Source organism: Cnephaeus nilssonii, assembly GCF_951640355.1.
Source record: "Cnephaeus nilssonii genome assembly, chromosome: 10".
In the NCBI taxonomy this organism is placed as follows: Eukaryota; Metazoa; Chordata; class Mammalia; order Chiroptera; family Vespertilionidae; genus Cnephaeus; species Cnephaeus nilssonii.
The window spans coordinates 44,921,399-44,946,092 of record NC_137081.1 but is presented as its reverse complement, the minus strand read 5'-3'; the positions used below and the strand labels follow the sequence as shown (position 1 = coordinate 44,946,092).

General features: G+C 40.4%; 1 protein-coding gene across 3 annotated transcripts in view; it reads left to right on the top strand.

The window, feature by feature from the left end:
- RAPGEF4 (Rap guanine nucleotide exchange factor 4) overlaps positions 1–24,694 on the top strand; it is a 269,856-nt gene that overhangs the window by 56,258 nt on the left and 188,904 nt on the right. Inside the window, exon 4 of one of the 3 annotated variants that reach the window (XM_079782132.1) lies at positions 7,599–7,745. In XM_079782132.1, the coding sequence (XP_079638258.1) occupies positions 7,599–7,745 (147 nt within the window). Of the gene's footprint in view, positions 1–7,598; positions 7,746–14,251; positions 14,400–24,694 lie in introns of those variants that run through there. The other 2 variants (XM_079782135.1, XM_079782138.1) reach the window with 2 other exon arrangements.

Below are 24,694 nucleotides of genomic sequence, written 5' to 3'. Positions count from 1 at the left end.
TTTTTAGAGAGAGAGGAAGCGAGAGAGGGAGAGTGAGGGAAAGAGAGAAAGGAACATTGACATGAGAGAGATACATCAATCGGTTGCCTCCCATATATGGCCTAACTGGGGATTGAACCTGCAACCTTTTGGTGTATGGAACGACGCTCCAACCAACTGAGCCACACGGCCAGGGAAATTTTGATGAAAGTTTAAAGATTACTACCTTGCAAATATCTTCCTACAAATCTTATTGATTCTGCTACTCCATAAAACAAAACCTACTTCAGAAACACTCGTACTCCGTGTGCCTGTGTAATTGTCAGAGATGCCTCCCCGAGCTTCCCACACACTGCTCCTACCTCGGCCAGTCTCTGTCTTACCCCATGAAACTTAGAATGCCCAGTAGAGGACCTGTTCACACACCACTTCCCCATCCCAAAGTGTCCCAACCTGGCTCACATAACTTGCACTTGGCAGCACATATCCTATTAAGGGTTAATCTTTCCAGTTCCCAGAGACACCTGGCCCTATCCTCAGTCTCTTACCTAAGCTTAACCAGGGCACTTACACCTTCAGGTGCCCACAGCTGAATTCTTGCTCTCAAGGACCTGCCTGTATGGGTGTCTATTTAACTTAAAGGGCTAAAAGTCAGAGATTTTACATTCCCATGAGAATGAATACTATGGGTATACTTTTTTCTTCATTGATATGTGAATAGATTTATGGTGAAAAGTGAAAATTGGTACAAATTATAAACAATAAACTTAAAAATAATAAATAGGCTTATAAAGTGCACTATGTTAAGCAACAATATCTCTCTCTCTCTCTCTCTCTCTCTCTCTCTCTCTCTCTCTCTCTCTCTCTCTCTCTGTGTGTGTGTGTGTGTGTGTGTGTTTCAGACAGAGAAAGAGAGAGAGAAAAGGTCCTGCTCTTTGCAGATTTATAGGTGAGGGGCCTTTTGGGCATGGTAAACATTGAAGTCCGGGATACACATAAGGCTTTAAATTAATCGTCACATCAAAGAAAGTATAATATGTTTCCAGTCATATCAAAGTAGAATTTCGGATGGCTGTTTGGTGCATACAGGTTCGTGCTGCAAAATAGAGAATGAGATGGTGTATTAATTCATTAAAACTTCTACATCTCTTTAACAGATCTCATTTGAGTTGTAAATAAATACCTAATGCAAAACACAATGGTTAAAATCAGACGTTTGAAGTCTTCCCTCTGCCACTTAATTACTGTGACCTTAGGCAAGTTAGATTACCTATAAGTTGGGGATAGCAGTTCTATCTTAAATGAGTTAGTGTATATGAAGCACGTAGCACAAAACTTGGCATAGAGCAGAGATTCTGGTGCTTTTTTTTCCTTCCATTTCCAGAAAGAAAAGTTAATTGCCCAGAGTGGGAAATGCTGTTGAAGGCTACGCCTGCAATGCTGTAATTTTACCACAAGAGGGAAGTGCTAGCATATAAAATGTACTCCATATTGGAAAGGGCAAGAAGTTGAACAGTGTTGTTCAGCCATTTCGTGGGATCAGAGAATCTGAGCAGCACTTGGCCTTGGTCATCATTTTATACATCCTCGCACCTGTCTCTGTGAGATTCTCTGGCCATTCTTAGCCCAATTTTGGGGAAGGATCTTTTACTGGTACCTCCCCCTCCCCCCCCCCAAAGTAAAATGTGCTCTTGTTTACCCTCTCTTTATCTCTACATCAGAGATGTTTTTAAGCATTAGTTTTGTTTATAAAATGTAAAGGACAGGCAGGTTTCTCCTTTCTGTGGGCCTGTCTTTTTCTGTCTTTCTGCCTTTGCCTGTCTGTTTCTTCCATTCACTCTCATTTCACTCCATTATTTTTTTAAAAATACATATTTTATTGATTTTTTACAGAGAGGAAAGGAGAGGGATAGAGAGTTAGAAACACTGATGAAAGAGAAACATCAATGAGCTGCCTCCTGCACACCCACTACTGGGGATGTGCCCACAACCAAGCTACATGCCCTTGACTGGAATCGAATCTGGGACCCTTGAGTCCGCAGGCCGACGTTCTATCCATTGAGCCAAACCGGTTAGGGCTCACTCCATTATTTTTAGACAGAGAACATTGTCGTTATCAGGAAACATTTTCTGAACACATTTATGGAGCCAATAAAACTTGGATGGTGCCAAGCCCACGGTGGTAGTTTGTAATCTCTTGCTACTTGTCTACGCCCAGGTCATATTATTTGTTCGGAACCGATCAGGTTTATTTAGCATCCTGCACCATATGTCCACATACTATATTCGTGTTTTTGCCATGTAATTCTTTGTCTGGGTGGATGCAAGACAGAGCTACAGTGCAGCACACACTGGCCCTCTGCTGAAGGGTTGGCCTCCCTCGTTCAATGATCACAAGGCCAATGCTGGTCCATCTGAGGGCACCTTCCCGCAGCCAGCGTGCCTGGTCCTGTTACGCTGTGTCTAACACTCCGATTCCAGGGAAGTGCTCGAAAAGTAACAGATCTTGTCTTTCCTATTTGTTAGAAAATCCACATTTGACTTAGAACTATTTTGCCTTTGTGCTTGGCGATAAATCCTTTAGATGGCAAATGCTCTCTAATGTCTTGACAAAGTCAGAGATTAAGTTCCATTAAATTTTTACTTTTTAAAATAACTTGGAGCATTCAATAAATTTCAATACTAAATTCAAACCTATGAAACAAACACAAACACTACCAAACTTAATGGCAAGAATTGCTTATAGTCCTAAAATAAAAATTGTAAAAATATTTGCCTTGTAAAAATTTGTGTCTTGGGGTCTACACACTTGAAGGACCAATTTGTTCCTTAATGTTAACACATCATGTATCCAAAACAATACATGTGCTGTGAGATGAACTCTTCTTGTGTAATATGGAAATGAGGTAAATATGCATAAGTGCACAGCAAAAGAAACCATCAATAAAGTAAAAAGTCAACCTATGGAATGGGAACAATATTTACAATATTTACCAACCACATATCTGATTAAGGGGTTAATATAAAAAATATATAAGGAACTCATACAGCTCAGTCGCAAAAAAACAAGCCAATTATAAAATGGGCAAAGGACTGAGTAGACATGTCTCCAGAGAAGATATATGAAAGGCCAGCAGGTTCATGAAAAGATGCCCGGCATCACTAGTCATTAGGGAAATGCGGATTAAAGCCACAATGAGACGCATCTCATGCCTGATAGGGTGCTCGTCATCCAAGAGATAAGAAATGCTGGTGTGCATGTGGAGAACGGGGAGCCCTTGTGCACTGTTGGTGGGATTGCAGCCACTATGGAAAACAGTGCGGGGATTCCTCAAAAAAAATTAAGAATAGAACTACCGTGTGATCCAGCAAATTGAATTCTGGGAATATACCCAAAGGTAATGAAAACACTAAATGGAAATGATATCTGCACCCCCACATTCATAGCAGCATTGTTTACCGTAGCCAAGACATAAAACAACGTACCATCTATAGACGAGTGGGTACAGAGATGTGATGTATATACAAGGGAATACTACTCAGCCATAAACAGCGAGGACTCCTACCATTCATAACACCTTGAAGGTGTTATGCTAAGTGAAATATGTCAGACAGAGAAAGACAAATACCGTGTGCTCTCACTAATATGTCGAATCTTAAAAAAAAAAATGTAATAAAAAGATCAGATACCCCTTGAAGTTATAGGACAATTAAAAAATCTTAATGTACTTATCACTGAGAATTCTTATGTTTATTTGATTGATTGTTATTTTAAGTTTCATCAGGCTGTCTGTAACTTGTGTCAGTTGGATTTTAGTAGACGCTTATAGACATTATTTGTAAGGCACATGTTTATTAGCTTGGATATCAGTGACATATAATCACTGGCTTTCTTAGCACCATTCCCATTTTCATACCGTAGCTGTACTTTATAATGAAACAAGCAAATAAAATGCCTCATATGAGAATGCTGCTTTATGAAAACTCAGTATACCATAATTCTGACATACAAAGCAGATAAATTAAGGGGTGATTAGTAGCAGAACGAAAGGATTCTTTGATTTACAGCAGGATTCATCAGAAGGGTTTCTTTGAATACAAGCTCCCCCAGAGAGCTGAAGTGTTTTGCAGATCATTCAAACCACTTGACATCCAAACTGGGCGTCAGAGAAACTTGGAATTTGAGTGTTGAAAAGCCATTGTTAATGGAAGATTAACAGGAAATGAATATAGAGCTTCTCTGTTACTTAAATAATAGAAAAATACAGGGTGTCCCTAAAAAATGTATACACACTTGAACAGCTGATAACTCAGTTTTGAAAATGAAATGTATTTTAGTAAACAGTTCCTTTATAATTATTCAAAGTGTGTATACATTTTTGGGGACATCTTATATAATTTGCTTTTTAGAAATTTTGATAGCTTAAATATGGCTGTCAGAAATAATACTTCCCTTTATTTATGGAGCGCCTACCATATGCCAGGAACCATACAGAACTCAGTGTATATATTATTTTATTTTTATTGAATCCTGCTAATAGTCTTATAAGAAAGGTTCCTTCCATCCCACAAATGAGGTACTGTGCAAAGCATTTTAAATACATCTCACTTAACTGTTGTGAGGAATAAATGAGGCACCATAGTCAAGTGCATGGCACATAGTAGGATACTCACCCATGTGGAGATCTGCATGGATGTCGATGCACAGTAGGGTGTGTGCTAATAAGGGTAAGTGGATAATTGAGTGTTGTAGAGGGTAGGAGAAGGAGTGATCAAGTGGATGGTAAATGAGAGAGAGCTGGATCAGATTGGGAGAAGAACCCAGATGACATATCAGTGACGTCCCATTCTTTTGAGAGCCCACACCCCCAGTTATATAGTAGAAGGACTCAGAGACCCAGTACGCGTTACTAGCACAGTGAAGTCTTCCCATGTGTCACCCAAGGGATACTGCACTTACGATGTGTCTGATGCAAAGCAGTAAGCGATGAGCTGGTCTCTGTCCCTGTTATGCAAGTCTCTTTGGCAATGCTGGTTTGACCAGTGCCTCCCTGGAGGGCTCAGTGTAACTCGGGACTCTCAGCCATGTTTGGCTAACCCACACTTTGTTTTGGGTTTCTCCAGAAGCTGAGCTGGAGATAATGATTGGCCCTAAGTGGGTGTTGTTTTTTTTTTTGGACATGACTCTGGGAAGCATTATAAAGGAGTAGGGAATTGAGATAAGAAATGAAGGAAAGTCAATAAAAGTGTTGATAAGAGGATTTCCACTGTGGGCAACTGAGCTCACTCCCCAGGGGACCCTCTAAGAAACTGTGTAGGGTTAGAAAGCCAGGGTGCTTAATCTTCCTACTCTCATGCTTCTTTGGTGGAGGGTGTATTGTCCAGGTATTAACTGCCCAGCATTCTGCCCTCAGGTGGAGCAATGCATAGGTGTGAAAGGCAACCATCCAGAAAGCTAAGTGATGGGCGAGGGAGGGGACAGGGAAAGGGGTGGGGGCATCTGGCAGGACTCCAGCAGCATCTGCTAAACCCACCTTCATATATTATAGACATTCAAGTTTTTAAATCTTCATTTCACATTTGAAAGACCTTAAAATAAATTGCCATCTTATCCCCAAATAGGACATTTCTTTACTATTGTTAATATATATTTTTTAAAAGTATGTTTTTGTTGATTTCAGAGAGAGGAAGGGAGAGAGAGATAGAAACATCAATGATGAGGGAGAAACATTGATTGGCTGCCTCCTGCACACCCCCTGCTGGGGATCGAGCCTGTAACCCAGGCACGTGCCCTGACCGGAAATCAACCCTGAGCTCCTGATTCAATGGTCGGCTCTCAACCAGCCCTGCAATGTTGTTAATATTTTATATTTCCTGAGTAGGTGCTGCTTTCGTTCTTCAGTCTCTGTGTCACTGTAAATATTTTCTTTCAGGTGGCCTTTATTGTACTTTTGCATTAGATTTTGTGGACGACTTTAGATATTTGTTATGTGGATAGTGGCAGGAGTAATATTTATGACCCACCCCTGTCAAGTCTTAAAATAAAATTTAACCCTGGAAAGTAGAGAGTAGGCAACAGAATCCTTTCTGAAGGGTTCAGAAGATAAAATGAAGTAAGCTAATGGCATTCTCAAAGGAACCTGATACGCTAGAGAATTCATGAAGGTCTGTGATTTATCATAATCCATCTTGTGCTTTTATTAGAATTTGAAAATTACTCCAACGTACCATGCTATTGCTGACTATTGACATGTCAGTTCTCAGGATATGTTTCTGGTTGAATTTGTTTGCAACTGACTTTCTGGAAAATTTATTAGCAGGCTGTTCTTAAGTTCTCCCCTAATCTTTTATTCTTTTCTGAGATGTTATTGATTTCATTTTTCTGAACACAATTTTATATGGTAATATCTGTGCAGAAGCAATTTGCTATGGTTCAAGGAACTGGATTCTATGGGCATTTGCCTTAGTAATGTGATTATGGAGTCACTAAGTTGATCTTAACAACATTTGCTTATTATGGTGTATTAGATGCATGAAAGGAAAGCTGTGCTTTCTAACTCAGGATTACCCTTGTGTATCTCCCTTGGTCGGTAATGCCTGGCAAAATTAATGTCCAGGTGATTTTGAGTGGCTGTTTGTATTATTTGAAACTAGTTAGGATTAAATCCCAATATTATCACTGATGTTGCATGCAGAGAGTAAATTACTTTTTTTGTACACCTTAAGAAACTTTTAAATCATTGATTCACAACATTTCATAAACTAGCCATCCTGCACTTAATCAGACGCTGTGTTTACTCTGCTGTGGCTGCAGGAGGCAGCATGATACAAAAAGCTTAGGATCTATAGTCCGAGAGCAGTGGTTAGGACCTGACTGCTTTACTCGTTATACCTGCGTGAACTAGGGCTGTGTGAATCAACCACTCCGATCCTCCGTTTCCTCATCTCTTCAAGACAGACCGACAAAACAGCATCCCAGTTTCCTACTTAAGTATTGTAACTGCTCCTTCTCACTAAAGACCTTAGTTTGTTTTTAAAAGATTTCCCCTCCCTTCTTAAAGCAGATCGAAGTCATTTACAAAAATAGTCTTTTTGTCCACAAAAAGGCTTGTGTGGGATTATTACTAGTAGCTTTATTTATAACAGCCCCAAACTAGAAACAAGGCAAATATCCACCAGTAGGAAAATGAACAAGCCAATTGTAGCATCTCCAGGCAATGGAAAAGTACTCATCAGTAAAAGGGAAAATAAACTACGGGTCCATGCAACAACTTGGATGAGTCTTACAGACATTATGTTGAGCAAAAGAAGCTAGACATCAAAGAGGGCATATTGTCTGATCCCTTTCACATGAAGTTCTAACACCAGCAAAACTCCTTTACGGTGATAGGAATAAACCCATCACCTCTGAAAGGAGGGTTTTGAAGGAAAGAAGCATGGTGGAACTTTCTTGGGTGATAGAAATGTTTCTCTGTCTTGCTTTGGGTCAAAACTTATTGAACTGTGCAATTAAATCAAGTGTTTTATTGTATACAAATTATACTTCAATTCAAATAAAAGACAACTCACCCATCCATTAAATGTTTAATTTTCTAATGACCAGTTTTGGGGATTCTCAGGATGCAGTGACCATCTGTACGCTGGGAATTGGAACGGCCTTTGGAGAGTCCATTCTGGACAACACTCCCCGCCATGCGACCATCGTTACCAGGGAGAGCAGCGAACTGCTCCGCATCGAGCAGAAGGACTTCAAGGCTCTCTGGGAGGTGAGCCCCAAGGCTTCTTTGTCCATTACTGTGGTTGTGGGGGAAAAGGGGGGCTGCCATGTGGATAATGGCATTACAGTCGGGCCTTAATGTGTTCTGTTCTGAGCTGGTGGATGGAATTTAATTTCAAAACTGGTTTTTGAAATGAGGGAGTGAAAAAGCCATTTTGACACAAGGCATCTTCTTCTTCTTCTTTTTTAAATTTAGTGCTTGCTCAATTTTCTGTAGTTTGACATACCTTATAATTATTTCTTGAATGACCATAGAGTGTTTTATGTATTTCTCCCCTCCTCTTCCACAGATGTGTTCTTAAGCAGGGAACAAAATACTTTGACATTTTCTTTTGCATTTTAAAAATCATCGTTGACATATTCCCTGGTTAAGTGGAATGAATGGGGTTAACATCTGCTTCATCTAAATGCTTTTAAAAAACGATGTGCCCCATAATAAGGTATGAGAAATGAGGGACATAAAGATGTCTGGTTAGTTGCCAACTTCAAAATGCTTAGGTGGCACAGCAGTGGATGGATGCAACCGGTCCTGGTGGCGTTAGCATTTACCGCTGCTTACCAGTGCCCCTTAGGGTATTGCACTCATTTCTAAGAAGTGTGGGGAATAAATCATCATCTACAGCAATGGCAAGGGGAGCACTTAGAAAGGCCCAGCTAAGCCTTGCATCTTTCACGCTCGTTCCTTTTCAGTTCTTCAAGCTTCTGATTTGAACCTGCGGTTGTTCCTTATCTTTGTCCTGGGCTCAGTGTGTCCAAGTGTTAACCCATTGAGCTGGCAGGCTTCGCCACTTGTGGCTAAGATTTTAAAATTGATCTAAAAAGAATTTTGTGTAATCAAATCGTTTCCTCCAGAGCCAAACAAATGACAGATGCATTAAGGGAGCAAGCCTGCCGGCGAATGAGTGATGCTTTGCCTTAAAAGTCCTGCAAAGCCTTGGAGGGCCTTGGTGGTGAAACCTGTTACTTTTATTCTTGGCAGTAGTGAATAAATTGCGGGGTTACTTGTTTGAAATGCTTCCCTTAGAAAATATTAAAGAGCTCCAGCCGCTCTGTAAAGTTCAGAGACAAAAGCTAGTTTTAGGAAGGCAAAGCTGAAGTAGGTTTGCATGAGGTGTGTGTGGAGAGGTTTTCTGTCAATTAAAATGGACCAAGCTTGAGGCAAACAAGCCATTTTTTGGATCTTTCACTTTAAAAGGTAAACTGAAAAAGTCTGTTCCCAAAAGGAAATTCAGAAAACCGGTTTAAGAACAAAAAAGCGTCCTACCTGTGATGTATGTCATTATAGCTGCTTTCTGTCTGGGATGACTGATTCAAACTGCTGATGGTGATTGGGAGAAATATTAAAAACTTATTGTAATTAGGAGCCCTCAGGCTGTGAAGGCAGTTCCTGAGAAGTTGCTACCTGGGAATATTGAAAATATATAGTGAAAAACATTTTAAAACCTAACAGAAAATAAAAAAGAATAATATGATCAACACCTGTATACCTGTACTTAGTTCCACAAATGTTAACATACAGCCATATTTGGTTCATATTTGTTTTTTGTTTTTGTTTTTGGAACCACTCTAATGTAAATGACAGACATTGTGACATTTCATCCTAAATATTCAACATGTAATCTGAAAAATTAGAATATTCTGCTACATACCTTTACCATTATTTCACCTGTAAAAGTAACAATATCCTAATATCATCTAACACCCACTCTAGAGTTCAAATTTCCTCAGTTGTTCCATAAACATCTTTTACAGCTGCCCAAATCAGGCTCTCTTCTCTCTTTGTCTCTCTCTCTTTTTCTTTTTTTAATCCTCACCTGAGGATATTTTTTCCATTGCTTTTCAGACCGAGTGGAAGGGAGGGGGAGAGAGACGGAAGAGAGAGAGAGAGAGAGGGAAAGAGAGAGAAAGAGAGAGAGAGAGACAGACAGACAGACAGACAGACAGACAGACAGACAGACATCTATGTGAGAGACTCGCATTGATTGGTTGCCTCCTGCACTCATCCTGAGCAGTGCCTGGGATTGAACCTGAAACCCAGGTATGTGCCCTTGCCCGGGAATCAAACCCATGACGCTTTACTGCGTGGGCTAACACTCTAACCGCTGAGCCACATCGTTCAGGGCTCTTTTTTCTTTCTCTTTTTCTCTTCATGGCATTGACTAGTTTATAATTCAGCTATTTATTACACTGGTAAATATTATCTGTTAGCAAATCTGTCAGCCAAATACCAAAAGGGAAATATCATGAACGGAGGGATTACATAGCTTCAGAATTCAGGTAGAAGCCTCACCAAACTGTGAGAAGGCAGGAAGAAAGCAGTAGACAGGTAAGCTGGACAGTGCCTCTCCTGTCAGCAAGGGAAGGAGCTCTGTGTTAGGCCATAGGCTGTGAATAGTAAATATTGGATAAGCTGCCTCATGGGTCTAAATGTGCATGTTCACCTCACCTGGTTATTTACTTCTGAGGAATGCCATGGTCGGCCCATTATATGGCAGCAACCTTATATTTAGCTGTATCCTTGTCTATGTCCTTGATGTCACCTACTTTTGTCAAACACGAGAATCAGGAATCTGGTTACTTCTTCTAACTCTGAAAATTGTGGTCCCTACTACTAACAGGTAGCACAGTCTAAAAATAGCTCTTAATAGGCTGAACAAATAGTCTATTTTAAATCTTACACTTGGACTTGAATGGCAGCACAGAACTTGGGAATCCTGCTTCCTTTCCTGACCAAAGGCCAATTTCCCGGGCTCTCCACTGGTAGATATACACTCAGAACTCCATGTGAGATTTTGACTCCTATTCAATTTCCCAAATACCTCTTGGTTTATATTGTCTATTATGTTGTAAGTCAAATTATTAGCACCCAGATTATTTTAAAAAAATCTGATTGGAAGAATTATTCAATAGTTTCTACAAATGCATAAAATTAAATAAATACTCCCCAAAATATAACTGAGGTAGCAGCTTCATGCTTTTCTTTGTACCCTACACCTTTTCTAATGAAAACAACTTTTTTTTCCCCTCCAAGTTTCAATTGCCAATTTGTGGTTGGATCTGAGGGTGCTGGGTTGTTCCATCTTAAAGTTAGCTCATATTTTCTTAGCTTAAGTGAATTATAGGAAATTTATTGAGTTGTTCAATAATGCTTCCCTCTTTTCACACCTCTTTGATATTAGTACTTAATAAAATATATTAACCAGGGTATAAAATATGTCATTTTTCAGTAGCATCTCAAAAGAGAGAGGGAGAGGAAGGGAATAAGGAAGGGAGGGAAGAAGAAAGGGAGGGAAGAAGAGAGGAAGGGAATAGATAGTTATGTTTCTGGATTTCATTCAGAAGAAAATTAATTTAAAAGTCTTGGAATATCGTTTTTAGTTCTTGAGGCAATTATAATTCAAACTCTTTGGCACTGGTGGCATTGTATACCCTCAGGAAGGAGGTGAAATGGCAAAGTCGTGAAGTGTAGGCTTGGCAGTTTTAAACCACTTATTAATATTTGATCCAAGATTGTGGGTATTTATGATTGTTATTGGCATTTAGAATAAATAAAAGACTGATTTGTTGTCCAATTCCATGAATTTCTTCTCAGCACATATAGTATAAGAAGGTTTTCAATGGTTAGAACAACAAGTGAGGAATTTTTTTGTTTTCTTTCTGACTTTCTGTCCAGTGCTGTGTCTGCATAAAGATGCTTTCAGCTTTGTAGCATGCTTGGGCTTCTTTACATGGACTGTTCCAAATACAGGACATGGAATGAGGAGATGAGTCCAGTGTGTTCAGAGAAGTAGACTAGAGAGGCACGCTTGAACAAATCCATTAAAGATACGACCAAGAGGCCCTTGAGCTAGTGGTCTACCACCTGCTTACCTGTGCTTCAATGGCACGAACATCATTCTGGACAAAAGCTTTCCTTTGCTGTGAACCCTGTTTGAGCATGTTCAAAATAATTACATATTATATATGTTTGTTAATAAATTATTTGGAAGTTTAAAGACAGCAATAAAACTACAGTCTTTAAAAGTAAAAGCAATATTTTAAATTTATAATCTGATCCATGTCACAATAAAAGCTGTAATTGTTACCCAGAAACTTCTTATCACACTATTGTGATTTGATTTTAACCAAGGCAAACCATGTCACAGAGAATCATTGCTCAGGTGTAACGATTCTTTTAAATGTTTATTTTTTATCTATAATTGACTATAACATTATATTAGTTTCAGTTGTACAAAATGATGATTTGATGCTTGTATATATTGAGACATGATCACCACAATGAGTCTAGTTAGTATCCATCACCACACATAGTTACAATTTTTTTCTTGTGATGAGAACTTTTAAGATTTTTCTCTCTTAGCAGTTTTGAAATATACAATGGAGTATCATAATTAACCATAGTCATCATGCTTTACATTATATGTCACCATTTATTTTATAACTGGAAGTTGGTTCCTTCTGACCATTTGATCCACCCCCCTCCTCCTGCCTCTGGCAACCACCAGTCTGTTCTCTGTAACAGAAGTAATGCTTGATAAAGTATGTTTATTGCCCAAATGTATCTGTGGCCTCAGTAAATATTTTGACTGAGAAAAAAATCTGCTTTATGGGATATAAAGCTGAATGGGAAAAATAAGAGGTAAGTTCATGTTTCTGTCTTAGGAAAAAAAAGCAATTTGTAAGCAAGAATATTTCTAAGATATATATATACACTAGAGGCCAGGTGCATGAAAATTCATGCACTGGAGGGGGGTCCCTCAGCCCGGCCTGCTCCCTCTCACAGTCCAGGAGCCCTCAGGGGCAGGAGGCGACCCGGTGATCAGGGGAAGGCGACGCCCCATCACACCTCTGCTGCTGCCACTGCTGGCAGCACAAGCCTCGGTCAGCCCTGGTTACCTGAGCCTCGGGCGGCCCTGGGCAGCTGGGCAGCTGCCATCCGAGGCTTGCCTGCGCCTTGGGCTGGCCCTGAGTGGCTGGGGGGCTGAAGGGACTGGGGGACTCCGGAGGCAAGTGTGCGGAGTAGCTGCACCTGCCTGGGGGTGGGCCTGGCCATGCCATGCACCTGCCTCGGGGTGGGCCCAGCCATGCCGTGCACCTGCCACCCCAGCGGGGCTGAGGGAACTGGGCGCCGCCATCTTGTGGCTGTGGGCGCCGCCATCTTTGTGAGTGGGTGGTGGTCAATTAGCATATTCCCTCTTTATTAGATAGGATATACACATATATATTTTGTCCTCACCTGAGGATATGTTTTTATTGACTTTTTTTTAGAGAGAGAGGAAGTGGCGGGGGGGGGGGGGGGGAGAGAAACATAGATGTGAGATAGAAACATCAATTGGTTTCTATCGTACATACCCCATCCAGGGATCGAACCTGCAACCTTTCTGGTGCCCCAACCAGCTGAGCCACCCAGCTAGAGCAGTGAATATTCTTGAAGAAACGTTTTACATCTATCTCTAGTCCCTAATTTTCAGAGTTCTTTTTTTGTCTCGATTCTCCCAGATGTGTTGGCAGTTGTGGGACTGTAAAGCTTTTTAATTATTTCTATTTACTGCCTCTTTTGGATTATATAAGGAGAAGAAAAAAAAGCCCTTTTCCATTAATAATTTTTAAGCCACTATGAGAATAGGAATTATTGAGATGACAGCAGCTTCGTCTTTGCTGATGTGCTTTAAAAACCGCATTAGAATAATATATCTTTCAGAGGCATCTGCTCCTGCTTGAATAGGCTTGATGTTCCTATCTGTCTTGGGCTGTCAGAAAAATTAAAGGCAAACACTTAAAACATAATATCACAGAATGCCAAAATCTCAGAAGTCCTTTGGGTGGGTGTTATTGCTCCCTTGAGCATGCAAACAATTTCAGGTTCTTTCACTGTGACATTACTGCTAGGCTTTGCAGGTGGGCTGGCATTTTAGGTGCCTGCTTAGTGGTCCCGGGTACCGAGGTAGGACTGCAGAATCCATCCTCAGACAGGCAGTCGCCTGCCTGCCTGCCTGAGAGTGCACAGGGACCCACGCCCTCCAGTGAGGAGTTGTGGAGCCCAGAAGCTCTCCCAAGTCAGAAGCCTGTGCTTACTTTTGGCAACTTAGGATCTTGTCCTGCAGGGTTACTTCCCAGGCCAGAAATTTGCATCAAAAGGCCAAGAAAAATACATCCAAAAATAAACATGAAAGCCAAGACTTTGTGCCAGGAACTCCAGCCACACACATCCTGTTGGCTGCTTCTCTCGCCTCTCTCCTCGCAGTTCGGGTTCTTTTAAACCGAGCGGAAGCCTGCTTCCATGAGTGGGACCTACGTGTCTGCGCCAGGGTCTCACTCCTCTGTCCTCACGCTTTTCCGTGAAGTGACAAAGTGGTCCAAATCCAGAAAGGAAGGGAGTGAAGTTATTAGGAGGAAACTAAAATTGAAAAAAAAAATTATATAGAGGAAGTCTTTTCCGATTGCCTTTGCTTCCCCGAGTTTCCCTGGAGAACCAGCAGCACCAGTTTCCTCTCCATGGTCTGAGATCCTCTGAACAGGAACAGATACAGTCAGGGAATCATCGACGATGGAGATGCACTTTGCTGTCCAAATAAAGGACAGATCCTCCCTGGATGTCTGAGAGCTCTGAGAGACAGGAAAAGAAGGACGTATGCCCTACAAGGTCAGAATGGGTTTTTAAAGAATTCTTTCGTGGGGAAGCGTTACCTGCCACCGTTTGCATTTTGGCCTGAGGAGTTATACTCGAAAGCATCTCTGGCTTCTCTAATTATGTTCCACCAGATCTGAATATGTTGCACAGCACCGACATAATTAGATTTCATTTTTATCTGTGATGTGCATGTGGAGGGGGGGCAGGCAGGGGGCAGCTCATCTTTTTCTGATTGTGAAGGATGTTTGCTTAGCCTGATGATCTTAAATATGTTTCTAGAAGATAAACAAAGATAGTTGCTCATAACTAGGCAGAGTCACATTTACCACATTTGCATTAAGTCGATGTGTTTATCTGGTGACCTATTTGAATGGCGTGTATTAAAAATGAATTTTGGGTAGGGAAACAGATTGAGAGTGATGGTATTTCACCCTGTGGGCGCCCAGTAGGTGTCTTGCCTGCCGCTTTCAGACTATATGAAGTCCTTACTGTTTATGGGAATTCTGCTACATTATTGATGACTTGACGTCCTACCAGCTCCGCAGCTATGATCTCACTATTTCTCAGAAGACGATCAGGGGGTCTGGCAGATCAAGGCTCGGCTGGCAGGTGCCAGGAATGCCCAGATGCTGCCGGTAGGCCTGCTGGTGGGGTGCTGTGAGCAGCGGTCGCTCCTCAGCTGATGCTCATTTGGGTGTTTGTTTCAGGAGCGTGTAGTGGATACCCTGGTCTTCTAGGAGGTTCTATTAACAGAGGTTCTGAAATTCCTTCTGTGGCTGTGCATTCGCCAGCACGCTGTTGACGCCTCACACCCACCCTCTCCCCTGCTTTTGTCTGGCAGTGGCCCTCTTCAGTGTCTCAGCTAACATTCTGGGTGGGCTCTGCCTGCTGAAGAGCCGCTCGACTCAATCTTAATGGATGCCACTTTGACCATTTCATCTCTGAGAAGCTTCTGTCATATTCAACAATCATACTTGGTTCCCACCATGTGGAGGGGCAAGATGCACCCTGTCTATCCGTCTGGTTCACAATCTAGTGAAGACAGACAGGCATCAATACAAATCACCCTGACCGAAGGTGAACTGGAAAGCACCATGAGGAAGATCAGTGTGCTGAAGGACATGTGGTGGCGGGCAGGGAGAGAGTCATTTCCACCGGGGGCATAGCATGCCACCCCAAGAGATCTGGTTCTGAATTCTTGTGTGGCTAACAAGGCTGTTTTTCAGCTTCCCTAAAGGATTGGGGTCAGTTAACCAAATTATAGCACTGGAGCAGCCTCATCCCAAGGGACTGACCACACAGAAGAGGCTCGGCTTTCTCTCTCTGCATTCGGCCTTTGCCTCCTGGATTGGCGGGTGTGTGTGTGTGTGTGTGTGTGTGTGTGTGTGTGTGTGTCCTGCGGGGTTTGGTTAGGGGTCTGTCCGCCTGCCCTCTGAGGGAGTCATGTGTTGTATTTCCAAATGCCTGGCTTTGTGATTTGTTTGTTGTTCAGTCATCATCTGGAGAAATCCGCTCTAAGATTTAATGGGTCCCGCAGGCAAAGGCAGTTCGAGTTGAGAAAACTTTAAGAACTTGAGACTTTCAGAAGGAACTCGTGGTGTGGACTGGGGATATTGTTAAGCTCTTTATGTGTAGGAAGCTCTGTGGTCATGGGACTTTCCTGCTCTCATCAGGCCAAATTCCATTCCCTGCGAGGTCTCTGGCTGCCAAGGAGGAGAGGTTAGGGCACAGTCACTGGGGCAGGGCGTTTGACACCAGGGAAGGAGCAGCAGGAAATCCTGTCACAAAGGCAGCCCTTCGGAATTCCTGCAGTCTTGCCTGGATTGATCTCTCTGACCCCTCCGTTTTGAGCTGTCTAGCCCGAACAGTAAATGCAAGACAGACTTTCTAAAGGTTATTGATGTGGTCAGTGGTCTGGCCTGAAATTCTGATCTATTCTTGGTTTAACCCAATGTTTCTGGAGGACTGTTTGGAAAGCTCTCCAGCTTCCTGGGCCATCTGTCTGTAAAATAAAGATACCATTGTTTAAATCCTGCTTTTCTGACCACAGCGGTCCAAGGTAACATTGATCAATTACTTAGGTGCCTGATGAATTGAAAAGTTTAGCACCTCCCCCCTCCCTCTTTTTGGTTTGCAAATTCAAGAAGGCAGAGACACAAATTATGTGAATGGAAAGGAAATGTATAGGGCAACAGGTCATATTGTATCATAATATATTATTTGAAAGGCAAGGCAAGAAGAACTTTTTGGTATCTTTCATCATTTCTAGTTATAGTTCCCAAAACTAATTCCACATTAGAATTACCTGCGAAGCTATTTAAAATTCCCATCTGTGGGCCCTCCCTAGTCCAATGTAACCAGAATGGGGCCTGGGCATCAGTAGTTTCTTTAAAAAATTTTTTTTCCCATTACAGTTGATATACAATGTTATATTAGTTTTAGGTGTACGATATACTGATTAGACATTTATATATCTTATGAAATGATCACCCCTAAATTTATATGGAACTACCAAGGACCCCAAGTAGCCAAAGAAATACGGAGAAAGAAGAACAAAGTTGGAGGTATCACGCTACCTGATATCAAACTATACTATATGGCAATAGTAATCAAAGCAGCATGAAACAGGCATAAAAACAGACATGTAGATCAATGGAACAGAATAGAGAGCCCAGAAATAAACCCACATTTACATGGTCAAGAATATACAATGGGATAACGATAGTCTCTTCAATAAATGGTGTTGGGAAAAGTGGACAAAAATGAAACCAGACCACTTTCTTACACTCTATGCAAGAACAAACTCAAAATGGAGTAAAGACTTAAATGTAAGAACTGAAACCATAAAACTCTTAGAAGAAAACCTGGGCAATAAACTCTTTGGCATCGCTCTTAGCAATATTTTTTTGGATATGTCTCATTAGTAGCTTCTTACGGCTCCCCAGATGGGTCTACTGGGCAGCCAGGCCTGAGAACTCTTGTCTCGGGGCAGTGGGCCTTGGTAATCCTCGGGTCTCTTTGCACTTGCTGCTTCGGCATACACCTGGTTGGCATCTTTGCCTTGTGTTAAGGCTCTGCTCTATGACTGAATAATATGTTTGTTCCTTACTAGTCTGTGTTAAATTTCTTAGCATAATTTTTCTTTTTCTCATATAGACATTCTGTTTCCGAATTGGGGTCTCTGCCAGATTTGAGTGATAATGGCAATCAGTGCTCTAGAGACGGAGTGAATGTGGTTTATTTGTAGCTTTGTGATTTGAGGTTGCTTATGTGGTCTGGTTATTAAAAGTATGAGAATAAGGTACAAAATCACCCCCAAATCCCACCATCCTTCAAGCCCACATTCTCTTACCTGCCATAGCAATGGTGTCGCCACACATCATGCAGCTCCTGGAAAACACCACTGTGCCCTGTGATAGAATGAGAGGGAACGTGGAGAGTCATATCTTAGTATTATAACGAAAGAGTACTGAACTCAGGCCCTCTGGGTTGAGAGCCCCCAGCTGCCCCTAAACTATACTTTGAGAATCACTTCTGGGGATAAATTCCCAGAAAAAGAATGACTAATTTGAAAGGAATGAAAATTTTGATGACTCTTGATAAATACGATCACATTTATCTTCTATAGCTTTTATTGAACCTTAAAGAGTATCGGAGAATACCTATTATATCTAGTGGTAGCCAACATAATCATTATATAGTTTTTTCGTTGTAATAGGCAACATTATTGTCATTGTGTTTCTTTGATTACTGCTGGGGTGGTTGATATTTTCTTACATATTTCTTTACTGATTATATTTCCTCTATTAAGACATGTTATACATACATTGGCATTTATTGATTGATCTATTTGAATGCTTTATTTGATCAGACAATAACCCTTGGTTATAATTTCTGCAAATATTTTATCTTGGTCTGCCTCTTTTTATTTTTATAATATTTAATGTAAATAAATTCTAAATGTATTAACTTCACCATAAATCTGGCTATTTTGTGATTTAAAAATTTTAAAGTTTGTTTTATAAAGATATTATCTTACTTTTCTTTGTGGCTGATTTGAAAAATAATATGATGCAAGTGATAATGTGCTCTGTAATAATAGAATAACTTATTGAGTCCATTGGTGGATAGGTCTATGTGTGCAGTCAGAAAAGAGGAATGGGACTCAACAGGTGCTTCTAACCCAGACCCATGAGCCCAGGGGAGTTCATGGATCAGCTACTGAGAAACCTGCAAACCTCTGACTTTTTTTTTTATCTGTGATTTTTCTGAAAAGAGGGCCCATGGCTTTCATCCCCATCTGAAAAGGGTATGTTACCTCCCAAAAGATTGAGGCCCCATTTTTTATAGAATAAAAAAAAAATACAGACCAGATTCTATAGCCTGTTCCCCCTTTACATGGGAGAATACTGGGGAATACGGGACATTTTCTCTCAGTTTAATGCATCTTTATAGATTTCTGATGGTGAGAATAGAGATGGAAAAATAATTTTCATTGTGGCTTTAAGGCTTTGACATTGGTGTTCAGAAAATCTTTTTGTAGCAACAAAGAAATCATTAGAAAAAAATACCAAGTTCTAGATTCAAAACAGAAATGCTTTGCAGTAAGAGATTTTCCCAAAGCCTGTTTTAAAATAAGTATTTCTAATTTATGGATCCACTGCCCTTCTAAATAGAGAAAATTTTAATATTTTGTACTCAGTTCCACAATGATTGAAGTTTAATAACAGGTTTTCATGGAAGTGTGGCTTTGTGTTCTGAGTTCCATATGTCCCCCGAAAAGGTCCACATTTAATCATCCCATAAAGCTAACTGGACAACTTTAGACAATGGTACTTTTTTTTTTTCCCGACAATGGTACTTTTGAAAATTAGTTATTGAATGACTCATTATGCAGAGCAAGAATTGTCTTCATTTTTTATTTTTAAAGAAATTTAATTTACTGAGACTATGCATTTGATTTTTAAAAAGTTCGAAAGTACATCTGGTTATATATAATGAAAAGCATACTTTTCTCCCACCTCAGTGCCCAACCATCAGCTCCCCTCAACTCACTGTTACCACCTTCTTCTGTAGAATATTTTATGCAGAGCATTCTTTTGGTTATTAGGCAAGACTTCTGGAGCTTACATTAACTCTTTTTTCACAACCCTCTGAGAAAGAAAAAAAAGTTTTTAAAATTCTAAAAGAATCACAGTCTTCACACAAATTGGCTCCAGCAGACCTACTAGTACTAGGGTTTAGTTTACTTTCTCCTTTTGCTTTGTTATTTCATTAAGTATAAACAACTTGAATCTCCTATTAGCATTTAAATCTGAGAAACTTTATTGCAAAATGTGACATAGAAAATTTTAACTAAGCATATAATACCTTTATAGTATAATTAATTTTAATTTTTAGTTGTTAAGAACTAGTACGTCTATTGAAAATTCAAAGAATTATACATGATTAGTAATATTAAAAATATAAGAGGTAAAAATAAAAATAATACCACCTTCAGTTTGAATAGAGATGTTCAGTCATTGTAACTATGGGATATCATGTGGATACCATGCTAGTTAATAAAACATGGGTAGTTCTTTTGGCATTAATTTTCCAAGAAGTTATCCCTGTAAATAACTTCTAGATGCCTTCCACATCTCCTGAGTTGATTTATATGTATACTAACCGAGGCAAGCATCCCTGGTGGTGCAGATGACCTTGTATCCACGGCCCTTGAGAGTATAAATAGTTACTTTGACAGTGCAGCTGTTGTGAACTGAGTTCATAAAATTGGGTTTGGGTTTTTTAATCTGACATATTATTCTTGTTTAATTTCATTGTGCTGACTGTGGTCTAGTGCTATAAATCAAGGAGAATGTTTGCCCACGAAGAAAACGAGCTGGAATAATAATAGAGATATTGCCTTTGCTTATTAAAAATATTTCTTCATTTGGGTACCTGTCTTCTTTCAGCTGTTATTTCCTTGGATCTTATCATTATTTTTATGCTATTTTTTTAAACAGATCTTTGATGATTTAAGTAAGAGATAGCATAAAGCTTCCTTTTATGAAATACAAGAATGAAAGGGGTGTGATAAAAAGAAACCCATTTTTCTAATGCACAAATGTGGCACATGTGTATTCAAATTCAAGCAGTACAGACAAGGGCGACTACATAATTTGTGGGGCCTGGTGAAAAATAGAAATGTAAGGTTCCTTGTTCCCCCCAGAGAGAAAAAGTGTTAACAGTACTAAAATATAAAGCCTTTCCCTTTCTTCTGCATTCTCTATTTCAACTCATGTTTCTTATTTGCTACTTAATATGTCTTTCTAGGTAGAAAAATGAAAAAATTAAATGATTAGCATACATTTTCTGTTTATCTTTCTATGGTGCAATGCCAATTTTAAATGCAAATAAAAGAACATGTGACTTGTATGTAGAATCACCAAAATGACATAATTTGTCTTTCCTAGCCCCATACATGTATTTCATTCACCAGAACCGTAGAAACGGGGCACAGAACTAATAGGACTGTATATTTCAGTTCTTGAGGCACATGCCTGCTGCCGATACTTCCTACCTTCAGCTTCCAGTTGAGTGCGGAAGGACTGAAGGAAAAGGACTGTGGGTGGCCCTGGCTTTCTTTGTTCTTTATGTCATTATGTTCAGGGTAAGTGGTTGGTTAATCCAGGGAAGTCACATTAATAAGACAGGATCTGATAGAGTTCCTTTGCCAATACCATGCCGTTCTCTGTGTGTTCCAAGGAAGTTCTGATTAGTACAGAATGTGGGGCCCCTGTGGCTGCCAGCACCTGGATTAACTCATTGGGAGGTGTACTTGCTTGGAGTCATGCTGAACTCCCATCATCATGAGTCCACCAGAATTCTGTCCTCACGAGGCAATGTGGCTGCCATGTGTAAAAATGGGGTGTCAGGGAACGTGGCTGTTGCCCTAGCTCCTCTGCTCACACACCCTCAATGTCCATATGGACTTTACTTAAAAAACACAAGTTCAAAGATAATATTGTTAAGAATTTCAAGATAGTGACAGCAGAGCATTAAACTCAGTGCCCAGGGCACAGGTTTCACGCCCACGAAGACAGCCCTGAGGATAGAAATGCATGTGGTCTATTCCGGTCATTGTAACCACATCAGCTAAATCCCCAGAGAAGTGACTCCATCTCACCTCATCCAACCTCCCAGCTGACTGCAGCCACCTGAGTAAGTCCAGGTGCTAACAGAAGAACTAACACAGACATCCAGAACTGTGAGAAATAATACATAGCCGTTGTTTTAAGCTATGACATTTTGGGATAGTTTGTAATAAGCAATAACTATATAGCTGCATATATATTATGTACTCTCACAAATGAAATTATGTTATTCATGTTGTCTGTATCTTGTCCCTCCCCCACCGCCATTTAGTGTGTCTTAGAGATCCTTCCTTCTCAGTCCATTCAGATTAACCACATTATGCACCAGTGTTTTCTGTTGGCTGGATGGCTATAATTTATTCAACCTATTCCCTGCCTGACAAACAAGTGTTGATTTTTATTCTTATCAACAGTGCTGCAGTGGATATTCTTGTACATATATCTTGATGTACTTTTATGGAGCAATTTCTTACCTATGGCATTATACGGACATTGTCTGAGATTTGAAGTTTGATGAATATTTTCTAATTACGCTCCAGAAAGTCTGCACCCATGTACACTCCCCAACAGTGTGTGAGTACAGCTGTTTTGACACGTCTTCAACAGTGGGCAATTTCAAACTTTGAAAATTTTGCCAGGGAGAAGAGACATCTTATTGTTACTTTGTTTCTCCAATCACCAGCGAGGTTGAGCATCTTTTAAACTATTTCTGGGCAGTTGTATTTGTTTTTGTCTGAGACTGGCTGGTTCATATCCTTTGTCCAGTGAGTGGTGCATTAGGTTGTAGCTACAGTTTATAATGTTATAGGAGCACTTTGTAAATTAAAGACACGTGTCGTTTTGCCAGAGGTATTAAAATATCTTTCCAAGTTTACTTTTTGAGATATATTTTATCAGGCACTTAGGCCTGGAGAGACATTTTCCTGACTTGCCTCATGATTTTCTTTCTCAAGACTTTCATTCACTAACCTTTCCCCTCTGATCTCTTTCCCGTGAACTATGCCCCAGTTCCAAATCCCTAAGGACCTATTACTCTAAAGCAAACCTTTTAAAAAGGTGTTGTGTTGTCTACCACGGCTCCAGGAAACTCCTTTTGCTTCTGGGGAGATGCTACTTCAGGAGGCTAGTCCCAAATTAGTCAGCTTCTCGGTCTGTTTGCTACAAAGTACAGTTCCCAGCAATAATTCATTCTTATCTATTCGGGAGAAACCAAAAGGAAGAATGCATTTTAAAATTACGTCTCATGCTGTTTTTCTTGGCCAGATCAATGGCCCGCCATTCAGTACTTGGCCCCTCATGCTCCTTACAGATCAGAGCCTGTTAGTGAGACTCTCTTGCCGGGTTGAAGCTAACAACCCTGGATGAAGAGAGGAAGTAATTCTACGTTTGTGCCTGGATCTCATCATTCCCAGGTGCTCCAAGCATTGCCCTTCAGTGGTTCTAGAAAAACAGGATATAACCACGTGTGAGAAAGAGCAGAGGCAGCGCAGAAAGCCTCGGGGAAGGAGACTGACAGGCGTGTCTGAGATTGGGTGTAGGTGTGGAAGTAGAGGAAGGGAACTATTCTTAATTAAAACCTTGATTTGGGGACTTGGGCTAAAGTGGTGGTGAACGGTGCTGGTAAACAGCAAAACAGAGTCGGCAAGATCCTCTTCCAGTAAAGCTCGGAAACCTCTTTACATGCACAGCATTCCCCTTGGAAATGGATGTTTATTTGTATAAAAAAACAAAACAAAAACCCAAACAGCTCTAACCTCTACAAGAAATGAGAAGCTCTTCCAAAGATTGGCTTTCAGTAAAGGGAAATAGTCTTGTTTTAAACAGCAGAAATTTCTTTTGGAAGAAATTTTAAAATTGCTATCCCATTTTTTCTTAGGTTAAAGTATTGTTTTTGTTTTCCTCTATGTCATCCTACAGGTTTCTGATTTTATTCTGGGCTTAGGTGGCTGGTGTCCTCAGAGGCTCCTGAGCTGTGTGTGAGCTTTTGCCTCCACAGTAACTAGCACCAATATGTTCCAGAGCCTATAGCTTTCTGTCTCCCCTTGCTCCAGATTGCCAGCTCTGACTTCATTGAAGTCAATGCTCTTCTCTCTACAAACCCCTCCTTTTCGCCTTCTCCTGGTGCCTCTTCTCTGTCAAAGGCTGGGGAAAATGTAGCCATGCTTTCTAGCTAAGAGTAAAAGGTGCTAGGAGTGAGTATGCACACTGGTAGCTGTGTCACCCACCAGCTGTGCTGTGTCACGTTCGTTTGGTGGCTTAGGTGACCTATCTGCGGCACTTAAGTATGGTCAGACTGATGAGGAGATTGGCACAACAGACCTCTGGATTAGTGGTTCGCTGCGGCAGCGATTTTTATCTTTATAAAACGTTACTTCTAAATTGTTCGTCAAGCTGCAAACATATTTCAAAATTTGCAAGTTCATTAATAAATAGAGGGGGCATTTTCTAGGGTGGAAAGTGTATGGCCTGGTTGTCAGATAAGCTTGAGGCTAAATAAGATTTTACTGCTTCCTGGCTGTGTAGTATTGGGCCAGATGTTCGTACCCCAGTTATCTCACTTATAAAATGAGATAAAATATAGTTTGCATGGTAGTAGAGTGTCTGAGATATGATAATTATATATATATTTAATGAAATTAAATATATAATGTGATATTAACTTAAACATGTTTTATAAATGTAAATTATTAGAATGCATTCTCAATATTCATGGTAAATTAATCTTTTACCCTTACTGAGATATAAATAAATATACAATTATAAATTTCTAAGAAAAAACCCATGCAATCATACAATAAAATCTCTTTGTTATCCATCTCCAGTTCCGACATTAGATTCTCAGTGGCAGTGGAAGATTGGGGTCATTAAAGAGCTGGCCAGTTTTTCATTCCTCTAAAGTTTTCATTTTCAGATTGGAATGTGGGTTCAGGGCTAGAGAGAATGAGATTGAGCATCACTTTGCTAAACTCTCCCTGGTCTTGAATGAGGGTGATATTTCTGGCCACTCCAGAACTTCTGAATAGAAGTGGGAGATGAGGTAACTCCTGATCCATTGTAATGGAAATATACTCTCCATGCATTAAAAGATGCCACATCTTGGCATAGATTCAGGCTTATTTTGAAAACATGCAAATTGATAAAGAGCAGACAATCTTGGCAACAAAGACTTTT